Source organism: Artemia franciscana, chromosome 9 (assembly GCF_032884065.1).
Source record: "Artemia franciscana chromosome 9, ASM3288406v1, whole genome shotgun sequence".
NCBI lineage: Eukaryota > Metazoa > Arthropoda > Branchiopoda > Anostraca > Artemiidae > Artemia > Artemia franciscana.
This window is the reverse complement of record NC_088871.1, coordinates 27,984,825-28,005,623: the sequence shown is the minus strand read 5'-3', so window position 1 is coordinate 28,005,623 and position 20,799 is coordinate 27,984,825. Positions and strand designations below refer to the sequence as shown.

The following is a 20,799-nucleotide window of genomic DNA, read 5'->3' as shown; positions in this document are numbered from 1 at the left end:
TTACTTCCAAATAAAGGCTTCTCTAGATCATTTAATATTTAAAACACTTTACTTCTTGGCATTTCATCAAGCATCTTTATTCAGAGCTGACTATTAATTTTCTCAAAACTGAGCTTCTCGCACCTATCTTGACTTCAAACAAGGTCTTATTGAAGACTCAAGAGCTTAGTCAGGCACAATCAGGCCCACTCACTCCTGCTTCACGAGCTACTGGTTTGGCGGTGACTCGGTTGTTAACTCCACAAGTGAAGTTAAGACTCGGAGGGATTGCTCTACATCTACCTGATAGTAACTTTTTATTAAAATAGTATCTTAATATAGCTATTTTCAATAAAAAGTAGTTGAACATTTTTTTCTTAGAATTTCTTTCCGTTTCTCTGAATGTCTTCTTATTTTTATATGAAATGTTCCGTTAGTCTACTTTACCAATATCACTCCTTGCAGTCAGTAGGCTACAGATTTTTATCAAGATTATGCTTAGAATTATACACTTCGATGCATGTGTGGCGTATCTACACATTTTAATTTGACATGAATGACATCCTATAAAAACATTAAAGGACTTTAAATACCAAAAATGCCATTTAACGAGTCGCAGTGTCGGCTGACAGTATAAAAGACAAAGAGTCTATTAGCAAATTTTCTCAGCACCACAGAGCACTTCTGATACATTTTTGGTATAAATTGATAGGGGATCTTAGACATATCAATAATTCGAAAAGCTAACGAGAGGCTAGTTTAAAATGAATGAATTCTATTGTCTCTTACTAATTGTTAAGCAAAAACGCTGTCTAATAAATGTACGTAATGCAGAAATAATGTGCATCCTATGTCCGCAAAGATCTCAATCAAGGCAGTGAGCACAGCAGGGAGTTTCCAACGCTATCAAGTTATTCAATGAAACTTCTTTTGAGCTGATTTTAATGTTTTCCAAGTAGTTATACTAGAATAGTTTCACGGACTGCCCTTTCCTGAACTTTAGAAGGAAAATTTTTCTCTGTTCAATAAAACAAAGCATGCTCTCTAAAGATGTTAGTTTTCGTTAAATCTAAATATCTTAATCGCTGGCACGAAATTGACAAAGTTAAATGGTTTTCCTAAGTTTTTGGGGAAAGTAGGTATAGGCTTTTAGTTTTCTTTCGTTTATTCGGATTCTTTATCTAAGATATGGCAAGATCGCCCAATCAATTCTAAGTAGTTCAACCACACAAGCTTGTAATTGACAAGATAGGGTGATTCTTTTAAGGTATCGAACGACCTTAAACTTGTATATAGCTATAAAAAAGAAACAAACTCTGAAAAGAGTTTGAATTACGAGCATCAGAAAATGACTTGAGGAACAGATGTTACTTGAGCTAGTGATTGCACTGTAAAGTCATTTGCACTAACCAGATATGCCAAACATCATATGTAGAAAGCAATATTTTGGCTGCAGACTCATCCTTTTCTTAAGAGATAAATAAACCAGACACTTCCTCATGACTTTCTAAAATAAATTATAAAATACTGTGCACCTATTAAAGCAAATTCAAAGTTGACACGCTTGACAATATTTGACGGACGTTGTTCGCGATGTCTTTGGTTCTGAATAATTCATATCTTTCCTACTTTAAGGTCAAAATTTCCATGACCAAATGACGATGAATGGACATGGCAATTTGTGCTTTCTCGCTATTTTAGGTTTTATTCCTCGTAATTTAGCATAAGTGTGTAATATGAAGACAGTGTCGCTTAAGATTGTTGTCCTAAAGTTTTAAGCGAGGAAATCAAAATTAAAAGAAAATAAAGAAGAAGGTAGCTCAAGTGAATGAGCGTGGAATTCAGAAGGTAAAATCACGTAGGCTGAATCATATAAAAATGATGATAGTTTTCCGCTAAAACCATTGCCTCTTGATCCATTCATAGTAAACACTTTAAAGTCTACCGAAAAGAGGTGGAGACATGTCTTGTAGCACCAAATAATAGCGATAATATGTACACTGTAAAACCTTGGCCCGGAAAAAATCTAAGCAAATAAGTTTTTAAGTTGAGTCCAGTAGTGACTCAGGTCTCTTTTGCACCCGAGACAAAATCTTGATTAGCCCCTCCCCCTCCATCCACCTTTCTCTTAAAAATTTCAGGCAAACTTTAACAAAATTTTCATTTACCAAACTTTCCTCGAACTTGCCAAGAAAGTAGTAATAGCTCCGCAAAAAATTAGTGAAACGACGTGGGGAAGCTCAGGAACATCCTCTCTGCACAGTACACACCTATTAAAATAGTGATTTTCATTTACCTGGATTTTTTTTAAGAACTAGGCGATATCTGGTCCGAAATAGAGTAGAAAATTATTGTACAAAATTGTGGCCACTCGAATATCTTAATTGAACATTCAAATTTTGCCTAATGAAAAAATTTCAATCTGAAATTTCTTTACTAGGGCAATATGCCATGAATCATAAAGATATGAAAACTAAAAAAAGAATTTAATCTCCTAGGGCGCTAAAGCCATCCAAATTGTGGATACATTTGAATATCATTGCTAATCACTGTTCCATCATTTTTAAAAAGACACTTTTAATGGTCTTTTTTGTTGTAAAAGTTAATGTGTATAAGTAAATGTATGCCCAAGTTCTATAAAAAAAATTCTGTTGTGGTGTCTTCATTCAAAATTAATATTAAGTCTTTCTTAACTTTTTTATAAATTTTTATATTATTTCGGAAGATAATTTGCTGAAGATTTCATATACACTTATTATCCTTAGAAGGTTTGAATTCTTACCCATATCTTCATTTCGGAGCCTTATTTTCCTTATCTAACCCCTATTTTATCCCTTCTTCATGCTCTTAAATTGCTACCATCAGCTAAAAAATGTTTATGTTATGAAGAAAGTGGAAATTATTGCAGAGAGATCGATCAAGAAATTGCACTGTTGAACAGGGAAGGGAAACTGGTGGAATCGTGGACTTTCGTTGTGCTTCTAATCATAAAGCACAATCACAAGAAGATATAATCACAAGTATTCATACTGTTATAGTTTCTGGTTGGGAGGCAGGAAGCGAAGCTGATATCCAATAAGATGACAGCAGAAAGGGACGCTCTTGAAAGGAGTGGAAAGAGGTTCTAAGAAAAATGTTTAAAAGATAAGTAAATTTTATAGTAGGGAGTAAAAAGAGAAACTCTCAATAGTTTTGAATATAACAATAGCTTAAACACCTGTTACGACCTCAGGTGGCTCTGCACTGCGTTGAGCTGTGAGTAGTTGACAGAAGTTGGAACTTAAAAACCTTTATGATTGATTCACTGGTAACTCTTACTCTGCTGGTAACTCTTTTAGGAAACGGATTGGAAATCGAAAGTGGTTACTAATCTGTAAATCAGTTAATTTAATACACTGTACTACAAATACAGGACAAATATATCAAGGCAGTGGAAAGTTATTCCCTGGGCTAAGCCTGTTCAGGGTGAATCAAGCAAACATATCAATATTTTGATCATTTCAAAAAGGATGTTCACAAACGTTTCGGGAAGACAAAGATAGAGTGGCTATGATGCATAGACGATAATTTTGTAGTAAATAAGTATTTTTCTGTTCCAGAATCACCAAACCAACAAGAAAACCATTCCCTAAAATAGAAGACATTACTCCATTACCTCTGGCTATGAGGTTCATATGAATTTGCTTCATTTACCGCTGTTGATAATAATAAAATCAAGCTGAAATAGAAATATCTGTCTTATAAAATAGATGTTGCTTGGTAATACCAGAATCATCTTTGTCAAACGTATTTACTTTTTTATCTGAAATTACATTAAATATCTTGCTACCTAAATGATCTGTATCTATCCTAGGTTTAGAGGACTGGAGATCATTAGCTAATTTTCATGTCAGAACACAGTCTTTAGAAAAGAAGGCTATTTTTCTCGAAGTTTAATAGTTGGTTCCCGTTTCTCCACAAAGCTATCAACCGTTTTAATAAAATCAAAAACAGTTTCAGCGACAATACACTGTCTTGCCTCACTCTCTTCAAATTCAAAAACAGATAAGAAATCAATTTGAAGTCTGCAAATTTAAGTCATATCAAGATATTTCGAATTCCTGAATTCACAAAAACAATCACAAGTAATGGGAGACGAATTTTAACTAAATAATTTATTAGAAAGAAGAGGCTTGATCAACCGTAGCTTAACCTATATCACAAAAAGCGACAAAACGCACCTTAACTCACACGGTATCTCTGTACAGTTGTGCTTAAAATAAAATATGTATAAAAACACCTATGGACCTATGTAACTAAATCAAAAAGAGTTTAAGTGCATCTATGCTGCCAAAAAAAGTAATACTACCGTTGAAATTAATCGAAATGACAGTTCATATTCCTAAATCGGATTCAAATGGCAAATTTTCGTTGGCAAAATTTTGGTGGTTAGGCTAGAGTATGGTCTTTGCTTGGTTGTATCTAACGCTGCAGCCATGACGATGCAGGAGGCTTGAGATGCTGTACAAGAGGTCATGGTTAAAATTCAGAGGAGCCAAAATGTATGAACATAATGGAACAAGAATCGCTCCACAAATGTGTATTTATTATTCAAAGATTTAGGCTCTTGGAAATTATCCAATTTGTGTTTTTGTGATCCTGTAGCCATTAGGGTTGAAAATATATTTAATTTTGAGCGTCAGGTGTTTATCTTAGTATAAATACCTTGCGATTAAATCGCCAGTGAAAAGAACAGAAATGGTGGAATGCCAAAGAAAAAAGAAACCCCTGTAATTTTATAATGTTATGCCAATAAGCTTCAAACACTGTGCAGAAGTCCTAACATAAATATGGGACGTGAGTTTTTCTCACTTTCATAACAAGAATTAAAAAAGAGGTCTCACATTTAACAACAATTTCTTCCTGGCATAAAAGATTGACTGGAGTGAGGCGTGTGAAGGATATCCCATCTTCCTTAGACTGTCAAATTATAAGACTTAACGTCAGTGTATCCAGAGTTGGATCCACGTGGAGAACACGGGGGAAAGGGCCCCTTTCCTCCTAACGTAGTTGTGGAAATAGGGATAATATCATTTTGTCATATTAAATATCACATTTTTGTAGGGGATGAACAGCTTTTTATTTTTTTTATGGCGGGGCGGCTTTTATAACTTACTATTTCTTGTATCAATAGAACTCCATCATTTTAATTTAAACACACTTATTAGAGCTTAAACCCTAAACAGAGTTTAGATTAAATTTTCGACCATTTCCACAACCTGCCTACTGCGCATAATTGTCGAGGTTCCCTTTAAAGTGCTGGCACTTCCTTGCTCGCAAGATTATCGGAGTAAAATAATTTGCGCAGTAAAAGAAGCCAAAAAATATTGGCTCACTTATAATCAAGTAGTATAATCAAGTCACTTTTAATAAATAAAAAATCGATAATCTACCTTCTATCCTAAGTGAAACTGAGGAGGATCTGCATAAAAATTGCTTTCAATCAGTATCTCCCCTTACATCGACAAATGAAAAGTTTGACTCTTTCTCTCAATTCTACTTTATCAAACAGTAAAAAACTTTAGCGTATAGAGCGGGACGTTGAGAAGGGAACAGCCCCTTTCATACACGGAGCTAAGGCATTTTTAAGTTTTAATGTCACTCCTTACTTTCAGTTAAAAAAACTAGTTTTTTTTAATTTAATCTTTCAGGGAGCAACGGGTGAAAAACGCTATTGAAGACTTTTGGCCTTTTGAAGCCTCAGCACTGATAAGGCTTATGTTTTTAAAAAATTTCAAGCCTGATAAACAAATTGGCACCTGAGTAGTCATCCAGGGACGAAAAATCGGATTTGTAAAAACCTATTGAGTTTAAAGCCAGAAGCTCCACAGAAACAGCTGTCCACCATAACAGACTGTTGGGCTGCTGGGCCAAAGCAAAGACTTTAGTAGTCAAGAAGCGTAGGTAATTCAATGCACGCAATGATACATGCAGTTGTACACTACCCAGTATCATTATTTTTGGTAATTATGTATTATAGTGCCGACTCACAAGTTCTTCTTCCATTGATGCACTGTGGAACCGGTTTCTTTTGTTTCTTTCAGCTTAGCGTGAGACAAGACAAAGACAAGTGGCTGAATAGATGGAAAATGTATAATTTTGGCTACTATGGGGGGAGGAGAGTAAAGTATTTGAACAGTGAGAAGTTAGAAAATAATTCTTATTACATGATATGCAGAATAATTGTACCTAACACATTTTGCAAGCGTACCCGCTATACTTTATCCCTACCCCTCCTAATATGCAAATACATAGCCCAAATTTGTTTCTAAAGTAGCATATTCTCATCATATTTAGGTACATTTTATTATGATTAGGATTTATTCACGTTGCTCCTCATAGAATAATTTTTTGAGTCAGAGTCGGTGCTTTGTAGGTCCGGAAAGATTGACTTGGTCCCTCTTGGCATGATTTTGGAAATCATTACTGGCTACGATCCATCCGATCTTGGCAGCATATTCCATAAAATAGTCTGTTCCATGTTCAAACAATAGACGGGAAAGCCCTTTACCGTATTACTACTACTACTAATAACTCACCGCAGCACCAAGACGCCAAAAAGCACTTTTCATGTGTATATCCCATCCTTACGGAGGGTACAGCTTATTATGGAGCTATAGCAGCAGAGAACTTGAGAGACGATTGTCTTTTTGTACTTTCTGTGCCTTTGAATATGCATAAATATATAAGGTATATAGGGTAGGCATTATTTCCTATATTTTATATGGAATCATCTTTCACTACATTTCATCAAAACTTTGGTTTGAGTCAATAGGGCTTTTTAATCAAATGGTTTAATCTAAATGACATGGCTAGACAGGAGGCAAAAAATGAAGACAAGTTACAATGAAGAGATGTTTTAGTAGATCATTTGGGACTTCACTGAGCTCAAAAGCTCCTCCCCTTGATATGATATACCCTTGAATAAAAAGAAGTGTCCTCGGAAATAAACACGAATTCTTAAAAATATTTACAAAGGTAATAATCAGACATTACTGTCACTTTCCGTCTTAAATCTTACAAGAAAATTTAGGCAATGCCAAAAATTTTTTTGTTCTTTAACTTTACGTAATTGTATTACGAAACACAGTTTGTGAAGTATGTGTACGACAAAAACCGGATCAGAATTTTGTAATAGCTTTTATTCTTGATAACTGCCTTTAAGCCAAGGAGTTATATAATTCCGCAATACATACGCCCGTAATAATGATAATCACTAAATTCCTCTAGATATTCTTTCGTCATTTTCTTCACCTGATGAGAGCCTGGCTGAGGATACAAAAGCTGAAAACGGAATTGTGCTGAGGATACACGGTTTTGCGCGACAAACTGTGCATTGGGAATTCTTCCAGTTATATCAGCCAATATTTGAATCGTATGAATGAAATTTTGGAAATGACTACTTTTAAATATTACTGAGGGTTCAGACCGACGATTGTAGCAAAAAGTACTTGAACAAGTGAAATCTACTTGTAGATGAATAAATTATAAAATATATAGATGGGAATCCAAAATTTTTGTATGTACCATTAAACAGTGAATGGTACATCCTAGTGGATAGCCTATGAGTTGAATAAATTGTTTCAAAAATTAATTTAGTGCTAGAAATTCCCAACAGCCCATCACCACCTTCAGAAATTCATCTTTCAAAGGGTTCTCTCAGTAGACCTAGTGATCATGACGTTCGGCTCTAAGGTATTCTTCTTGATAAGAATCTCTCACTCAAGGATCATAGTAGTGAAATTAAAATGAAGATATCGAGAATTCAGAAATTTTAGAAATTTCAAATTTATATTTCCTGAGTCGGATCTAAAATTTTTCCTCTACGTTTAATTCAGTCGTAATGTTCCTCAATCGCTTATTGCGACACTATACTGATGTCAACATTTTCTTCCCTTCTGATACCACTGTAATGGGTGGTGACCGGCGTTTACTCCGCCCTCCCCCCAAAAGATACGCTCCCACATGAAATGTCTCCCCCTGAAAAAAACCCCGTGGAAAATACCACCCATGGAAAATATCCCTCAGTAAATAACCCTCCGGAAGATCCCCCCTCGTGAAAAATAAGGCTTTCCAAATTTGGGAATTTAATTTGAGTTTTTTTCCGTAGGAGGAAGGAGTTTTGGTACTTGTATATTACACGCCAATCACTCAAGTTTACGCTGTGTAAAACTCGAGAAAAAACCGTCTTCTTCGTTAGTTTCTTACAGCATAGCGTGAGACAAAGCGAAGACAAGTGACAGAATATATGGGAAATATATAATCCGGGCTATAGAGGCTATTTGCACATAGGGGGGGGGGTCAGTTTGAAGTCAGAAAACAATTCTTCGCAGAATAATTGTAGCAACACATTTTGCATGCAGACCCGCTATACTTTATCCCCCACCCTTGATGTGTAAATATATAGCCCAAATTTGTTTCTAGGGTACCGAAAAAACTAAAGAAGAAACCGGTTTGTTTTTGAGTTTCTACGTCGTAAACTTGAGTGAGCTCCCGATAATACACAATTACCGGAATTGTTCATGAAGAAAGAGCCGGATTTTCCGGTGTTATTTAAAAACAATCAGAAATTAAATTTAAAAAAAAAACTATTTTTTAAACTGAGATTAAGGAGCAGCATCAAAACTTAAAGAGCAGAAATTATTGTGTATTTGAAAGGAGTTGCCCCATCCAAAAGATCTTGCTCTTTACGCTCAAGTTCTTCTTTTTGTCCTAATTCTATAAGAACGATTCCTGAAACACAAGTAATGAGAGGGTTATAGATTTGAATGGAACCATAACCACTACTCTTTTCTTCCTTTAATGATTTAAGATGACGAAGAAGGTTTAACAGTGATTCCCTCAGAGCAAGGTGCAGGTGTTTGTTACGTAATAGGGAAGTGGGATGTTACGTAATGACGATGTACACGTGGTTGTTACAAAATACTTCTAGAGAACTTTTCTTTCAAGGCTTTTTTTCTCAGAGAACCATTATAATCTAACAATTTTCTGTCCGCATTAGGATTAGAGTATAAGACCAGAGATTTCCCCCGATGACCAGACCAGAGCTTTAACCATCTTGACTAGCGAACGATTCATAGTATTTTGATTCGGGTAATAGTTTCTAAACTATAACCTATTGCAAGCAAGGAGAATCCCCAGTTCCCGCTTACTCGAATTATTAAAAGGATTGCGTCTTCCCAAATCGATAGGGGGGGGGGGGGAATCGATTCCTAGAAATTGCTTACATTTAATATGCACCTGCATGTTAAGTAATGTTTTAGAGAATGCTATCAGGTAATACTGGGGCCAGTTAATAACGCATTTTTTTCAGTAATAGTCCTTTACTCCATTGGAACTTGAATGTACTATCAGAGACGAAATAAAAGGGACGAAATCACCTTCATATATGATCAAAATTATTTCTTCTCCTCTTCACTACACAGAATTTAGCACTTGTAGTAGAGGCAATCTTGAACAAGCATACCTATGTACACAGGCTACAATATGCTTAATTTGGATTAGTGAGATATATTGAAGTTGTATCCTGGAACAAGAAATATAAAAATGAAGGCTTTTGTACATACAAATCTTATCAATAAAAAATATTTTCAAGCATTATTAAAACACAGAAAAAGCAATTAAAACTCAACAAACGAAAAACAAAACGTGAAAAAAGCTTATAATGCATAAAATATAAGCAAAAAAAACATGAATTAAAGAAAGGTGGGAACCCTAGCAATCAATTCCAGAGAGGGGGTTGTTGTTAGAGATAAAGTTTTATTTGCGCTTAAGTTCATGTTTTACAAGGCTCCTATAAGCACAAAATAAAGAGTATTTGCCAATTCTATGCTGAACAAAATAGTAATCTCGAAATTCTGATCGGACGACTTTAAGTGGAAGTGGACTTGAGGGAAAATGGCTAGCTACCCTTCAATCTCTTTGGTCACTTACTAAGGAGTCTAGAACATCTAATTTCCCTTCGAAAGTCCTACTGACGATCTTTTACAACCATTGATCCGGTACGATAACCCATGGAAAAAAAAACATCTGCAATCTTTCTTCTGGAAAAAAATGGAAAATTACATATTTTGCAGATGGGACCTTAAAAAAACACTACAGTAGGGTTCTCTAATACACTGAATTTGACGGTATGATTTTAATTAGGGTTCATTGAAAGGGGGTGCTTCCCAAGCCCTTTTTTTAAATCAGGCAAATTATCACGGAATGTTAGCTTTTGATATGAAACGCTAAATCTAATTAATTATCATGTACAGCTACAGAATTCCTGTTTTTTTAAATCATATTTCTATGAACAGACAGCGCAGTAAAGTGATACCCGGTGCTTTTTTCATTTTTGTTCTTTCACTGTGCATTCCCAGCCAGAACAGAATTCTGTGGTTTCTTCTTCATGGTATTCTGATCTTATAGTCCGTATTGCTTCTAGAACTTTAATTTTTTGTAATGAAACAGTCAAAAGATTATTTAAATAAGTACGAATATTATCATCTACAATTTTTAATTTGTTTTTGAAAGACATGTTTTGGCTTAACTATAAACGTCATTTATTTACTTGGCTATCAAAATTAGCTATTTGGCATACACTGATGACATTATTTAACTTAGTCGGTCTAAAGTTTTGTTAGTCTGTTATCTGACAATTAAGATTGAATGAATTAAAAGAAAAAAGTCTGGAAACTAACGCTGCAAAAGTAAATATTTCCCAATAAAATGATCCCCTTGTCCCCCCTCTCTTGGTTTAAGCTGACTGGATTTTCCATTTAATGGTAACTTCTTTAGATACAAAGATCAGAAGGGCTGTTAGTTCTCTTATTTATCTACATAGCTGTATGAGAAGAGACATTAGCTAGATTTTATCAGGTGATGGTTCTGCCTTTCGTTAGTTTTCCGGCAGTAATATAAAAAAGCTTTCGGTCGCATTTTCCTTCTCAAATTTAAATTGCAGATTTTAAATTAGAAAAATTTAAATTAAATTAGGTTGAATAAATTAGTTTCCCTTCAAGAACTCGTAAGACATCCTCAAAAAGCACGTATAGAATTAAAAAAAAAAACAAAAAAAAACGCTTGAGGTAGCAGAATATTTGAAAAAAATTTAATCTTTCACTCATCATCTTACGTATTCATTTTCACGTAATATGTTGCATACGTTATTTTGTGTTTGTTATTATCAGATCAAAATTGATTGTTTGAAAGAATTACTCCTCAATTTACATTTAATAAAAAACAAGTTTTTCAACTGAAAGTAAGGAGTATAACTCAAAACGAGCGGAAATTATTACGGATGGGGGGTTTGCCCCTCTTCAATTCATCGCTCTTTTACACTAAAGTATTTTTAGTACTTTCAAAAGAGCTATTTATTCTAATTAAACGGTCTTTGTGATTCAGGGGCCATTTTTAAAGAATTGGAACAAAATTTGAACCCCGTCATACACGTAATAATTTCTTTTCGTTTTAAGTTTTAGTGTTGCTCCTTACTTTCAGTTTAAAAAAATGTTTTTTTAATTTAATTTCTTATCTTTTTTTAATTTAATTTCTGATCGACCCCATTAAAAATTCCTCCATGGAAAGATCCCCCACGTAACCCACTCCCCCCAAACCCACCAGAAAAAATCCCCCTCCCCCGAAAACGTCTGTAAACTTCCTAATAGCCAGTATTTGGTTATTATTATCTGTAAACAATCGGCAAAGTTCATAACTTGCAGTCCTTCCCCCCGGGGACTCATGGGGATTAAGTCGTCCTCAGAGACACAATTATTAGATTTTTCGACTCTGCTGAACAAAATGGCTATCTCAAAATTTTGTTCCGGTGTCTGAGAAAGTGAAAATGAGCGTGGGAGGGGGCCTACTTGCCCTCCAATTTTTTCGGTTACTAAAAAGGGCACTACAGCTTTTAATTTCCGTTCGAATAAGACCTCTCGCTACATTCTAAGACCATTGGGTTGATACGAACACCCCCTGAAAAAAAGAGCAAATATACTTCTCTCTTCTGGCAAAAAAAAAAAAAAAAATAGAAAAATCCACATTTTTTCCAGATAGGAGCTCGAAACCTCTACAGTAGAGTTCTCTGATACACGACATCTGATGGTATGATTTTCATTAAGATTCTATGACTTTAGGGGGTGTTTCCCCTTTTTTTCGAAAATAAGGCAGATTTTCTCAGGTAAATTTTCTTTCGTAACTTTTGATGGACAAGACTAAACTTAACGAACCATATATTATTTAATTATTAATAATATATTTGAAATAAACACAAAAATCCGATTATTTTGATCTATTATTGGTATCAAAATTCCGTTTTTTAGAGTTTCGGTTACTATTGAACCGGGTCGCTCCTTACTTACAGTTCGTGTTTGAAGGAAACAAAAGTATAATAATAATGTTCTTTTATTTGGATGACTTTCAATACCAAACAGAAACAAAGTGAATTCTGAAACTTATTTTTTATATAAACCTGACCCACGAAGTTTGCAATAACAGAATGTTGACCAAATTTTGAAATCGGCAACCGTGCTTCAGGAGTTTTTCAAGTTAGATAATAAATCTTATTGAGAAAAAAAAAGAATCAAATAGCTAAAAAGTTTTAATTCGATAAAAAAGGCAATAGAAAGCACCGAATAAAAATAACATTTGAACAAATAATAAACAGTTACGCCCTTCGCCTCGAGCTTGTCAAAAACTTATCCACCGGTAGTGATGATAATCCATCATTCAAAACTTTTTGCACAAAATCGTTGAGAATCTTTGAGATTTCAGGTCGCACCTCATCCAACACATCTTCCGAGTTGTCATTCAAAAAGTTGTTCACAGTGTCACCTATAATATACGAAGTTAGTAAATGGGAAGTAATGGTTCTAGACAGAAAAGATAGAAACCCTTATCCTACCTAGCCTATTTTTGGACGTAATTTACTCCAGGGAAAAGCAAACGAAATTTTAATAAGAGGATTACAAATTTTCGGACTGAAAAACCTCTTCCTAGCTAATTTATCTACTATGGGTTGCCTCCCCGTAGTAGCATGACATTTGTAGGCATGAATATATGAGTCAGAGGTAATAGGCTTGGGACTGTCTGTGCAGGATTTCAACTCTTGTTCGTAGAAGAGCATCACCAAGTGCTGAAAATCATGTTGTGACCAAGATGGGCCTAGGATTGCACAAAGCCTCCATTCATACTGGAGGTTTCAGGGACTTCTTGCTCCTAGGTTCTAAGCCGGCTTAAGCACTTCGGTATAGACTTGAGAAGATATGTTGATCCCCGTCCTGCACTGGTATTCGGAATCATTGCTTTTTCCGAGGCCAAATTAATTTAAATGATTTTAATAACATGAAAATTGGAACTTGAAATATTACAACGTTAAAAAATGACTATCGTATCGAAATTTTGACTGACTGAGTTCACATGATTCGAACTGGACTTTTTATGAGTTTCAGAAACTCATATCCCGGGAGCAGGAAGCATAAAATTAGGTGATATAGAATGTGTTTACTCAGGCAGGAAGGATGGAGTACATAGACAAGGAGTAGGACTCACGATGAATAAGGAAGCGGCGAAACTTATAATCTGTTTATAACCCTGTTTAGGTTGGGAAGGTACTAATAATAGAGTACTAATTGCTCATTTTATAACTAAAAAGTTCAGCAATCTAGTTATAACCAATATGACAATCTAGTTATAACAATCTAGTTATAACCAATGCACTGTTTGGTCATAAAATGGTCCATAGGTTGACATGGTATTCACGTGATGGTAAGAAAGGAAACCTTATTGATCATGTTATAGCAAACCGAAGATTGGCAGGATCAACGCAAAATATTAGGGTATATAGGAGTGCTGTTATTGATGTTAAAAGTAAAGATCACACTCTAGTAGAGGCTAGGGTTAATTTAAAGCTGAAATTTCGGAATGGTAACTACCTCAAGGGAAGTTATGATGTTGATAGGCTCCAGGATGAGAAACTTGAGTTTAAAATTTGACAATGTGGAAGAGGGTTGGAATAATTTAAAAAAAACAATTTGTGAAGTTGCTGATGGTATCTTAGGGAAGAAAGTTAAGACTGCAGCTAGGAATATTAGTGAAAAGGCTTTAGGTTTAATAGAGAGGAGAAGGGGGTTGTAGAGGAATTATCTGACTGATAGATAATACGAAAACAAAAGCAATGTAAAGAAAGTAGAGGAAGCATTAAATATGAACTAAGGAAATGTGAAGTGGAGGTCACGGATAAAATTGCCCAGGATTTATTTAATATTTCATTAAATACAATACAAATATTGTACTGACATGTTAATAAATTGGGAGGGAGTAGTCAATCCAGCCTTGCCCCACTTTAAGACAGGAACAAGGCCACATTTAGTAATGAGGAAGGAATTAAAAAAAATGGGCGATACATTGAGAATGTCTTAAACCGAGATACAGTTGCAGGAAAAGATAGAGGAAAATGAAAGCTTGTGATACCATGGAGGTGAAGGAAGATTTGTTTTGTGAGGAAGAATTAGTATAAGAAATTATACTAAAAACTATAGTATAATAATTTCTTATACTAGTATATGAAATTATAATTAGTATTAGTATAAGAAGAATCACTGTATAAGAAAGGTGATAAGAGTGTGTGTCATAATTATTGAGGCATTAGTATGGTCTCTGTAGGTAGCAAATTACTTGGTAATATGATACTTTTTAGACTGAGAGATGCTATAGACAAAGTTTTAAGAGAAGAACAGTGCGGTTGCAGAAAAGGTAGAGGATGTGTCAACCGAATTTTCACTCTCAGGCTAATAATTGAGAAGGGCTTTAGTTGTCAAACACCTTTGGTCAGTTTAATAAAATATAAGCAAACGTTCGATTCTGTTGATAGAAGAGCTTTAGCCTAGGTCTTATCTTTGTATGATATACCAGACAAATACATTGAAGTTACTAGTGCTATGTTTGAGAATAACACTGCTGCGGTTAAGGTAGGAAATCAGGAATTAAGCAGAGTTGCGTTCTATCCCCCTTTATATGGATTATCTTGAAGAACTTTGTCTTAAGGAGCACAGGAAAGGCAATGGGAGACCACGGAATCAAATGGGGAGGAAAAACTATCCTAGACTTGGATTATGCTGACGATTTAACCATCCTAGATGAAAGTATGAGCAAAATGAATGAACTTTTAGAGGTTTTGCGAGTTGAGGGTGCTAGAATAGGCTGGAAAATTAATGTTAAGAAGACTAAGTTACTAAGGCTAGAAATAAGTGAAGATGAAAAGGTGACGTTGGGTAACGAAAAGATTGATCAGGTGGGCAGCTTCGCTTATCTTGGTAGTGTTGTTAGTAAAGACAGTGTGAGTAGTGAATATGTTAAAAGTAGAATAGCCAAGTCTCAGGGTGTTAATTTCAAACTTATAAAATAGTTTCGAAAGCATCGGATGATAAGCCTGCAAACCAAGATATGGCTCTGAAGCATGGGTGCTCCGAAATGCGGATGAAGATTTACCAGATGTTTTCCAGAGAAATTGCCTACGGATTGTTCTGGGTACCCAGCTGACTGACCGTATTTCAAACAGTAGGTTGTACGAGAAGTGGTTCGATCCTGCTTTCTAGGGCTATAATGAAAGAAACGTTGAGATGGCAAGGGCATGTTCTGTGGATGAAGGATGACCAAATTGCAGAATATTGTCCTTTTTGGCCAACCGTCTAGGGCTGACGGAAAGCAGATCGTCCTCGTCTGGGGTGGGAGGATGTCATAAAGATTTAAATGAAATGAGAACTTCCTGGAAGGGTGTAAAGAGGGGGGGTTTGGAATAGATTGTGATGGAGGAGGAGCGTGCGCAGATGTGTTGGCCTCAGGCGGCTTGGTGCTGCGGTGGGGTTTTGTAGTAGTAGCTGTAAATGTAATTGAAATATCTATAAATCAAACAGTATTTATATTTCTTGATGTCATTTTCTATTGATAATTCATTATCAGTTAGCGGACAGAACTCACAAGTTCTAAAACTAAAGGGTACTCCTTCCACCTTTTGCTTTTCTTATCTAAGTTTCCACAACCTAAAATCAAATTAAACAATCAATTAATTTGATTTAGTCAATACCACGGGTTTAGGAAAAGCGAAAATTCAAGCTATAAAAACTTTCTTGTATTATTGCAACATTTATTGCCAGTCTGAAGCTATGTAAAAGAAAACAATGGATGATTCAGATCTATTCCTTTGCGGTTGGGATGGGCAAATTCTTTTTATGAGAATGCAACAAATACCAATTCGTGAGTGAAATCTTGGGAAAATATACCTTGTATATTTATCGAATCTGATTAAAGATAAACAAAAAGGCGTATTGTTAAAAAACAGGGCTTATTACTTACTTTATCAAGGGGATGTGAAATCAAAACTCGAAACACACCCAAAAAGTGAAGTTAGGTTAATCCGAAGGCAAAATAACAAAACATGATGATAAAATAATACTTTAGAAATAAAATCATGGAAACCTATCCCAGCCTAACATAACCTAAACTAACCCCCACCCCAAATGTGCAAATATAAAGCCCAAGTTATTCTTTCCAAGTCAAATGCATTGTATCATTTCATCATTTGTTTTTGTAGCTATTAAACCGGCTTTCTGAGATGTAGCCTAAGCGTAATTCTTGATTGTGTTTCTAGTAACCGACAAGTACCCATTGGTATTTTATTCGTGTCAAAAGCACTTAGCAAGTACATTTTATTGTTTTAAAGAGATTTCTCGATCTAACTGTGGATTCATTTTGAGCAGTTACAACATATTTTTATGAGGAACGATAAATTTTATCGCTAGAAATTGTAATTTAAAACTTAGTTAGACCAAAACATCTTTGTCATAAAAATTCCTGACTTAAATGGATGACAAGTAAAGATAACTTTCCTTAGAAGCTATATACGAAAAAGATAGTTCACGGAACTTGGAGGACAGAGACAGTCCATATTATTGACCCATTTACTGATAACTAATACTAAATTGAGCATATGTCCCCCTCCCTCTAACAAAGATTAAAGAATCTAGTGGCCAATAGACGGTGGTTGCTGAGATTAAGCGGGAGAAGATCGTCAAGGATTTTCAGAAAAATGCTTACCGAGAATTTGGTCACCATTGAAAAGGTTGTTCAAACGTATTCTAGTTTTGTCGATCTTGAAATTAATTTGGGTGTTCTTGGCTCGGAGAAATTCATTTGGTCTTCTTCCAACAATCTCAAGGTCTGAACCACCTGTGGCTGTTACCCCATCTGTCGAGTAGAAAAAAGTTAGTTAGTTACCGTAACTTTTTATCAAAAACTTGGAAACCACTACTTAGGAAAAATCCTTGATATCGTGACAATCTCTGAATTTGTCCAATATATACTGACATAACAAAACAAAATTAGTTTGGAGGGCACAGAATTTATGGAGAAGAATAAAATGGTACGCAAACTTTTTTCACAACAGTACCTGATTGAGAAACACAAACAAGAACGACAAAATAAATAGGATTTTTGTTGCAGTTTTCCTGCTTCTTTATGAATTGAAATTTATAGGTTAACATTGGGTTGTCGATTATAGCACCATTTTATTAGTTATGAAATGAGAACCGAAAAAAAATTGCTAGTAACAAACCTGGCAAATAATCAGTTACCTTAATTGCGTTAACAGTCAAAAAAGAATTATTGGGTTATATTCATGAGTTAAAAATGAAGATTTAGTAAAGGACAGATATAAGAGCCAAGAATCCTTGACACAGAAAAAGCGGTTTAATGTGGTACAGGGACGAACCCGCTGCCCATTCTTGGTCTACAATTTATAATAGCTTGTATCACCATGATCAAGCAAATATCTAAAACCAGTAACCCAACCAAGGAGATGCTATGAGGAAATAAGTTTTTTTTGTTCATCAATGAAGCTTAAAAAAAGAATGAGAATGCTAAGTGATATTTTCAAAATAGATGTTTCTATGTGGTTAACTAACATTATTTCAGCCCCACAGATCCAAAATTGACTGAACCTGATTAAACATAAATAAAAGGTTCATTTGGTTTTATTTCGATTTTTGGAGAGAAAGTGCCTTTTTAACTTTACTCTGTAATCCAGTTGAAGGTTCAAACACTAAAAACAAAACTAACTGTTTTTTATTTTATTTTCTCTTCTACTTTTTTTTTAGACTCAACTCAACATCAGAGTGGCTCATTTCGGTGGGATGATTCTTCCACCAAGTTTCTGGGACATCCTATGTTTGAATTCTTAACTTAAACGGCAACCTTTCTCAAATAAATGTATACTATAGGCAAAAGGAAAATGTAATGTGTTTAAATGTGTACGACTTAGCGTATTTTTTTTCAAATTCACTTTATTTTGCCTTAATATTCTTGTCAATTACAAAAATAACAGCGGAGGTCAAAAACAATTTAAAAACGCCTAAAAAATTAAATTATGCACACATGGTTTATTAACAACTATTTTCCAAGTTACCATTATAATAATTTACGAAATACGGACCAAATGACTCCAGGTGCCGCTCGGATGGGTGGATCGACGGTTGCTCCAGCTTGAACAACCTATTTTTTATTTCCCCTAATTTCTCCCATTCTCTACTTTTCAAAAGAATTTTTTTTTGTTAAAATCGAACATTTTATTTCTTTCTGTTCCTTTTTTAGTTCGGTAGTTTGATGAAAGCTAAAAATGAGTTTCATTTGGGCTCTTTGAAGCCTCATTTTTACCCCGCTATTTTGAAAGCCTCTTCACTAGCATTAAATCGTGTTGATGTTGCACTGTTTTTCATTCATTCGGGTCTCTTACCTAATCACTGAAGCTTCAGCATTCACTGCCACCCTGTTTCAGACTTTACCCCAACCTCCTGATGTATCTTATAATCGTATTACTGGAGTCTTAAAAATGATTTTGCACACTCAGTTCTGCTCAGTTTTTTTTAATGGGGATTCAAAAAGAGATTGTTCCAAAATCTAGGGAGAGGGGTTATTTTTTGAATTTTTTCAATGATGCCCAAAAAACATATTATTTAAGCTGCAAAATTATTAAAGCTGCAATATATAAAGGAGTCTTTTATATTTAAGCTACATGTTGATAAATTTCGGCATTATCCTAATAGATATTATCAATCGAGTTGATAAAAGATAGGAGCTGTTCGAGTAGTTACGACACATTTTATCTAAAACAACAAATTTTATAGGTAGAAATTAGCCTGTGTTGGCTTCAGGCGACTTGGTGCTGCAGTGAGTCGTTAATAACAGCAGTATTTGAGTTGGTAAAGATTCTGTAGTTGGTGAAAATAAATAAAGCCTACTAGGCTAACTTTTCATTAAATATTCTGTTTTTAGTGCCTTCCATTGATATTATCAAGCTAAAAAATATTTTTCAGTAATGCTGAGAAACTGAAAGTTAATGAATAGTTTAAAAAAACACACAGCAGCAAAAAAAAACTATAAGGCTCAGAAAGAACTTTTAAAAGGTGTTGACGCAAATAAATAAGATCATTGCATGGGGTCAACGCCTTGAAAAGGTTGGTTAACCCTGAATCAAAAATATATACCAGTCATCGCTAGAACAATCACTTTTTCGTTGGATGCAATGACTTCTTTAGTCAACTAAGCTTCAGTGACTAGAAATTCAAATTAACCATTCTAACAAGTCATACCCGTTGGGTAGCATACCAGTACTATTATATTCACATAACAATTAAAATTTGCTGTCCTGTTTAGACATGTTTTGGGCGGACTGACAAACACTGAGATCAGTATTTTCATAGATTTCCTGAATTAGACAACTCCTTTGACTGTCAAAAAAGCTCAACTTCAATAAATACACAGTTGTGCAAGATCTGCCCTAACCTCACGTAATCTGTACCCCACTTTGGTTATCAAATGACAAAAGTACATAAGACATAAGTTCTATTTGTTTATTGTTTTCAAAAATTGAAGACAAATCAAATACCCACGTTTTCACGAAAACTTTAAACTTACTATAGCATAAAATAAGTCAATTTAGTTGCATCAAACAGTTCGTGGTAACAAATTATAAGTAAGGAGCGACCCGGCTTAATAGTAACCGAAACTATAAAAAACGAAACTTTGATACCAATAGATACATCAAAAGAATCGTATTTTATGCTGATTTTAGATACATAAGTTTCATCAAGTTTAGTCGTACCCATCAAAAGTTACGAGTCTTGAGAAAATTTGTCTTATTTTTGAAAAAAAGGAAGCACTCTCTAAAGGCACAGAATCTTAATGAAAATCACATTATCAGACCCATCGTATCAGAGAACCCTACTGTAGAGGTTTCAAGCTCCTATCTGCACAAATGCGGAATTTTGTATTTTTTGCTAGAAAAAAGATCACGGATGCGTGTTTATTTGTTTTTTGTTGTTGTTGTTTATTCCCGTGGGTGATCGTATCGTCCCAATGGTCGTAGAATTTTGAGGGAGGGCTCATTCGAACAGAAATTAACGGTTCTTGCGCCTTTTTTAAGTGACCAAAAATTGGAGGAAAACTAGGCCCCCTCCCACGCTCATTTTTTCCCAAGGTTACTGGATCAAAATTTTGAGACAGTCATTTTGTTCAAAATAGTCGAAGTATCTAATAACTGTGGCTTCGAGGACGACTTAATCTCCCAGTCACCGGGGGAAGGGCTGCAAGTTAAGAACTTTGTCCATTGTTTACATATAGTATTTGTTATCGGGGAGTATACAGACGTTTTCAGGTGGGATTTTTCTGGTGGTGGGGGGTCGGAGAGAGAGGGTTACATGGGAAGATCTTTCCATGGAGGAGTTTTACATGGGGCAAGACATTTTCCAT

The 20,799-nt window shown here is 35.0% G+C and overlaps 2 protein-coding genes across 2 annotated transcripts in view; one reads left to right on the top strand and one right to left on the bottom strand.

The window, feature by feature from the left end:
• The window catches only part of LOC136031224 (lachesin-like), an 81,774-nt gene extending 78,604 nt beyond the window's left edge, over positions 1–3,170 (top strand). The window contains exon 5 of the mRNA XM_065710622.1: positions 2,888–3,170. Within this exon, the coding sequence (XP_065566694.1) occupies positions 2,888–3,058 (171 nt within the window). The 3' untranslated portion in view covers positions 3,059–3,170. The remainder of the gene's footprint in view (positions 1–2,887) is intronic.
• A 9,415-nt stretch (positions 3,171–12,585) lies between these two features.
• Positions 12,586–20,799, bottom strand: part of LOC136031223 (protein takeout-like) — a 37,160-nt gene continuing 28,946 nt past the window's right edge. Inside the window, exons 5-6 of the mRNA XM_065710621.1 lie at positions 17,092–17,241; positions 12,586–12,831 (exon numbers count right to left, since the gene is read on the bottom strand). Of these exons, the coding sequence (XP_065566693.1) occupies positions 12,665–12,831; positions 17,092–17,241 (317 nt within the window). The 3' untranslated portion in view covers positions 12,586–12,664. The remainder of the gene's footprint in view (positions 12,832–17,091; positions 17,242–20,799) is intronic.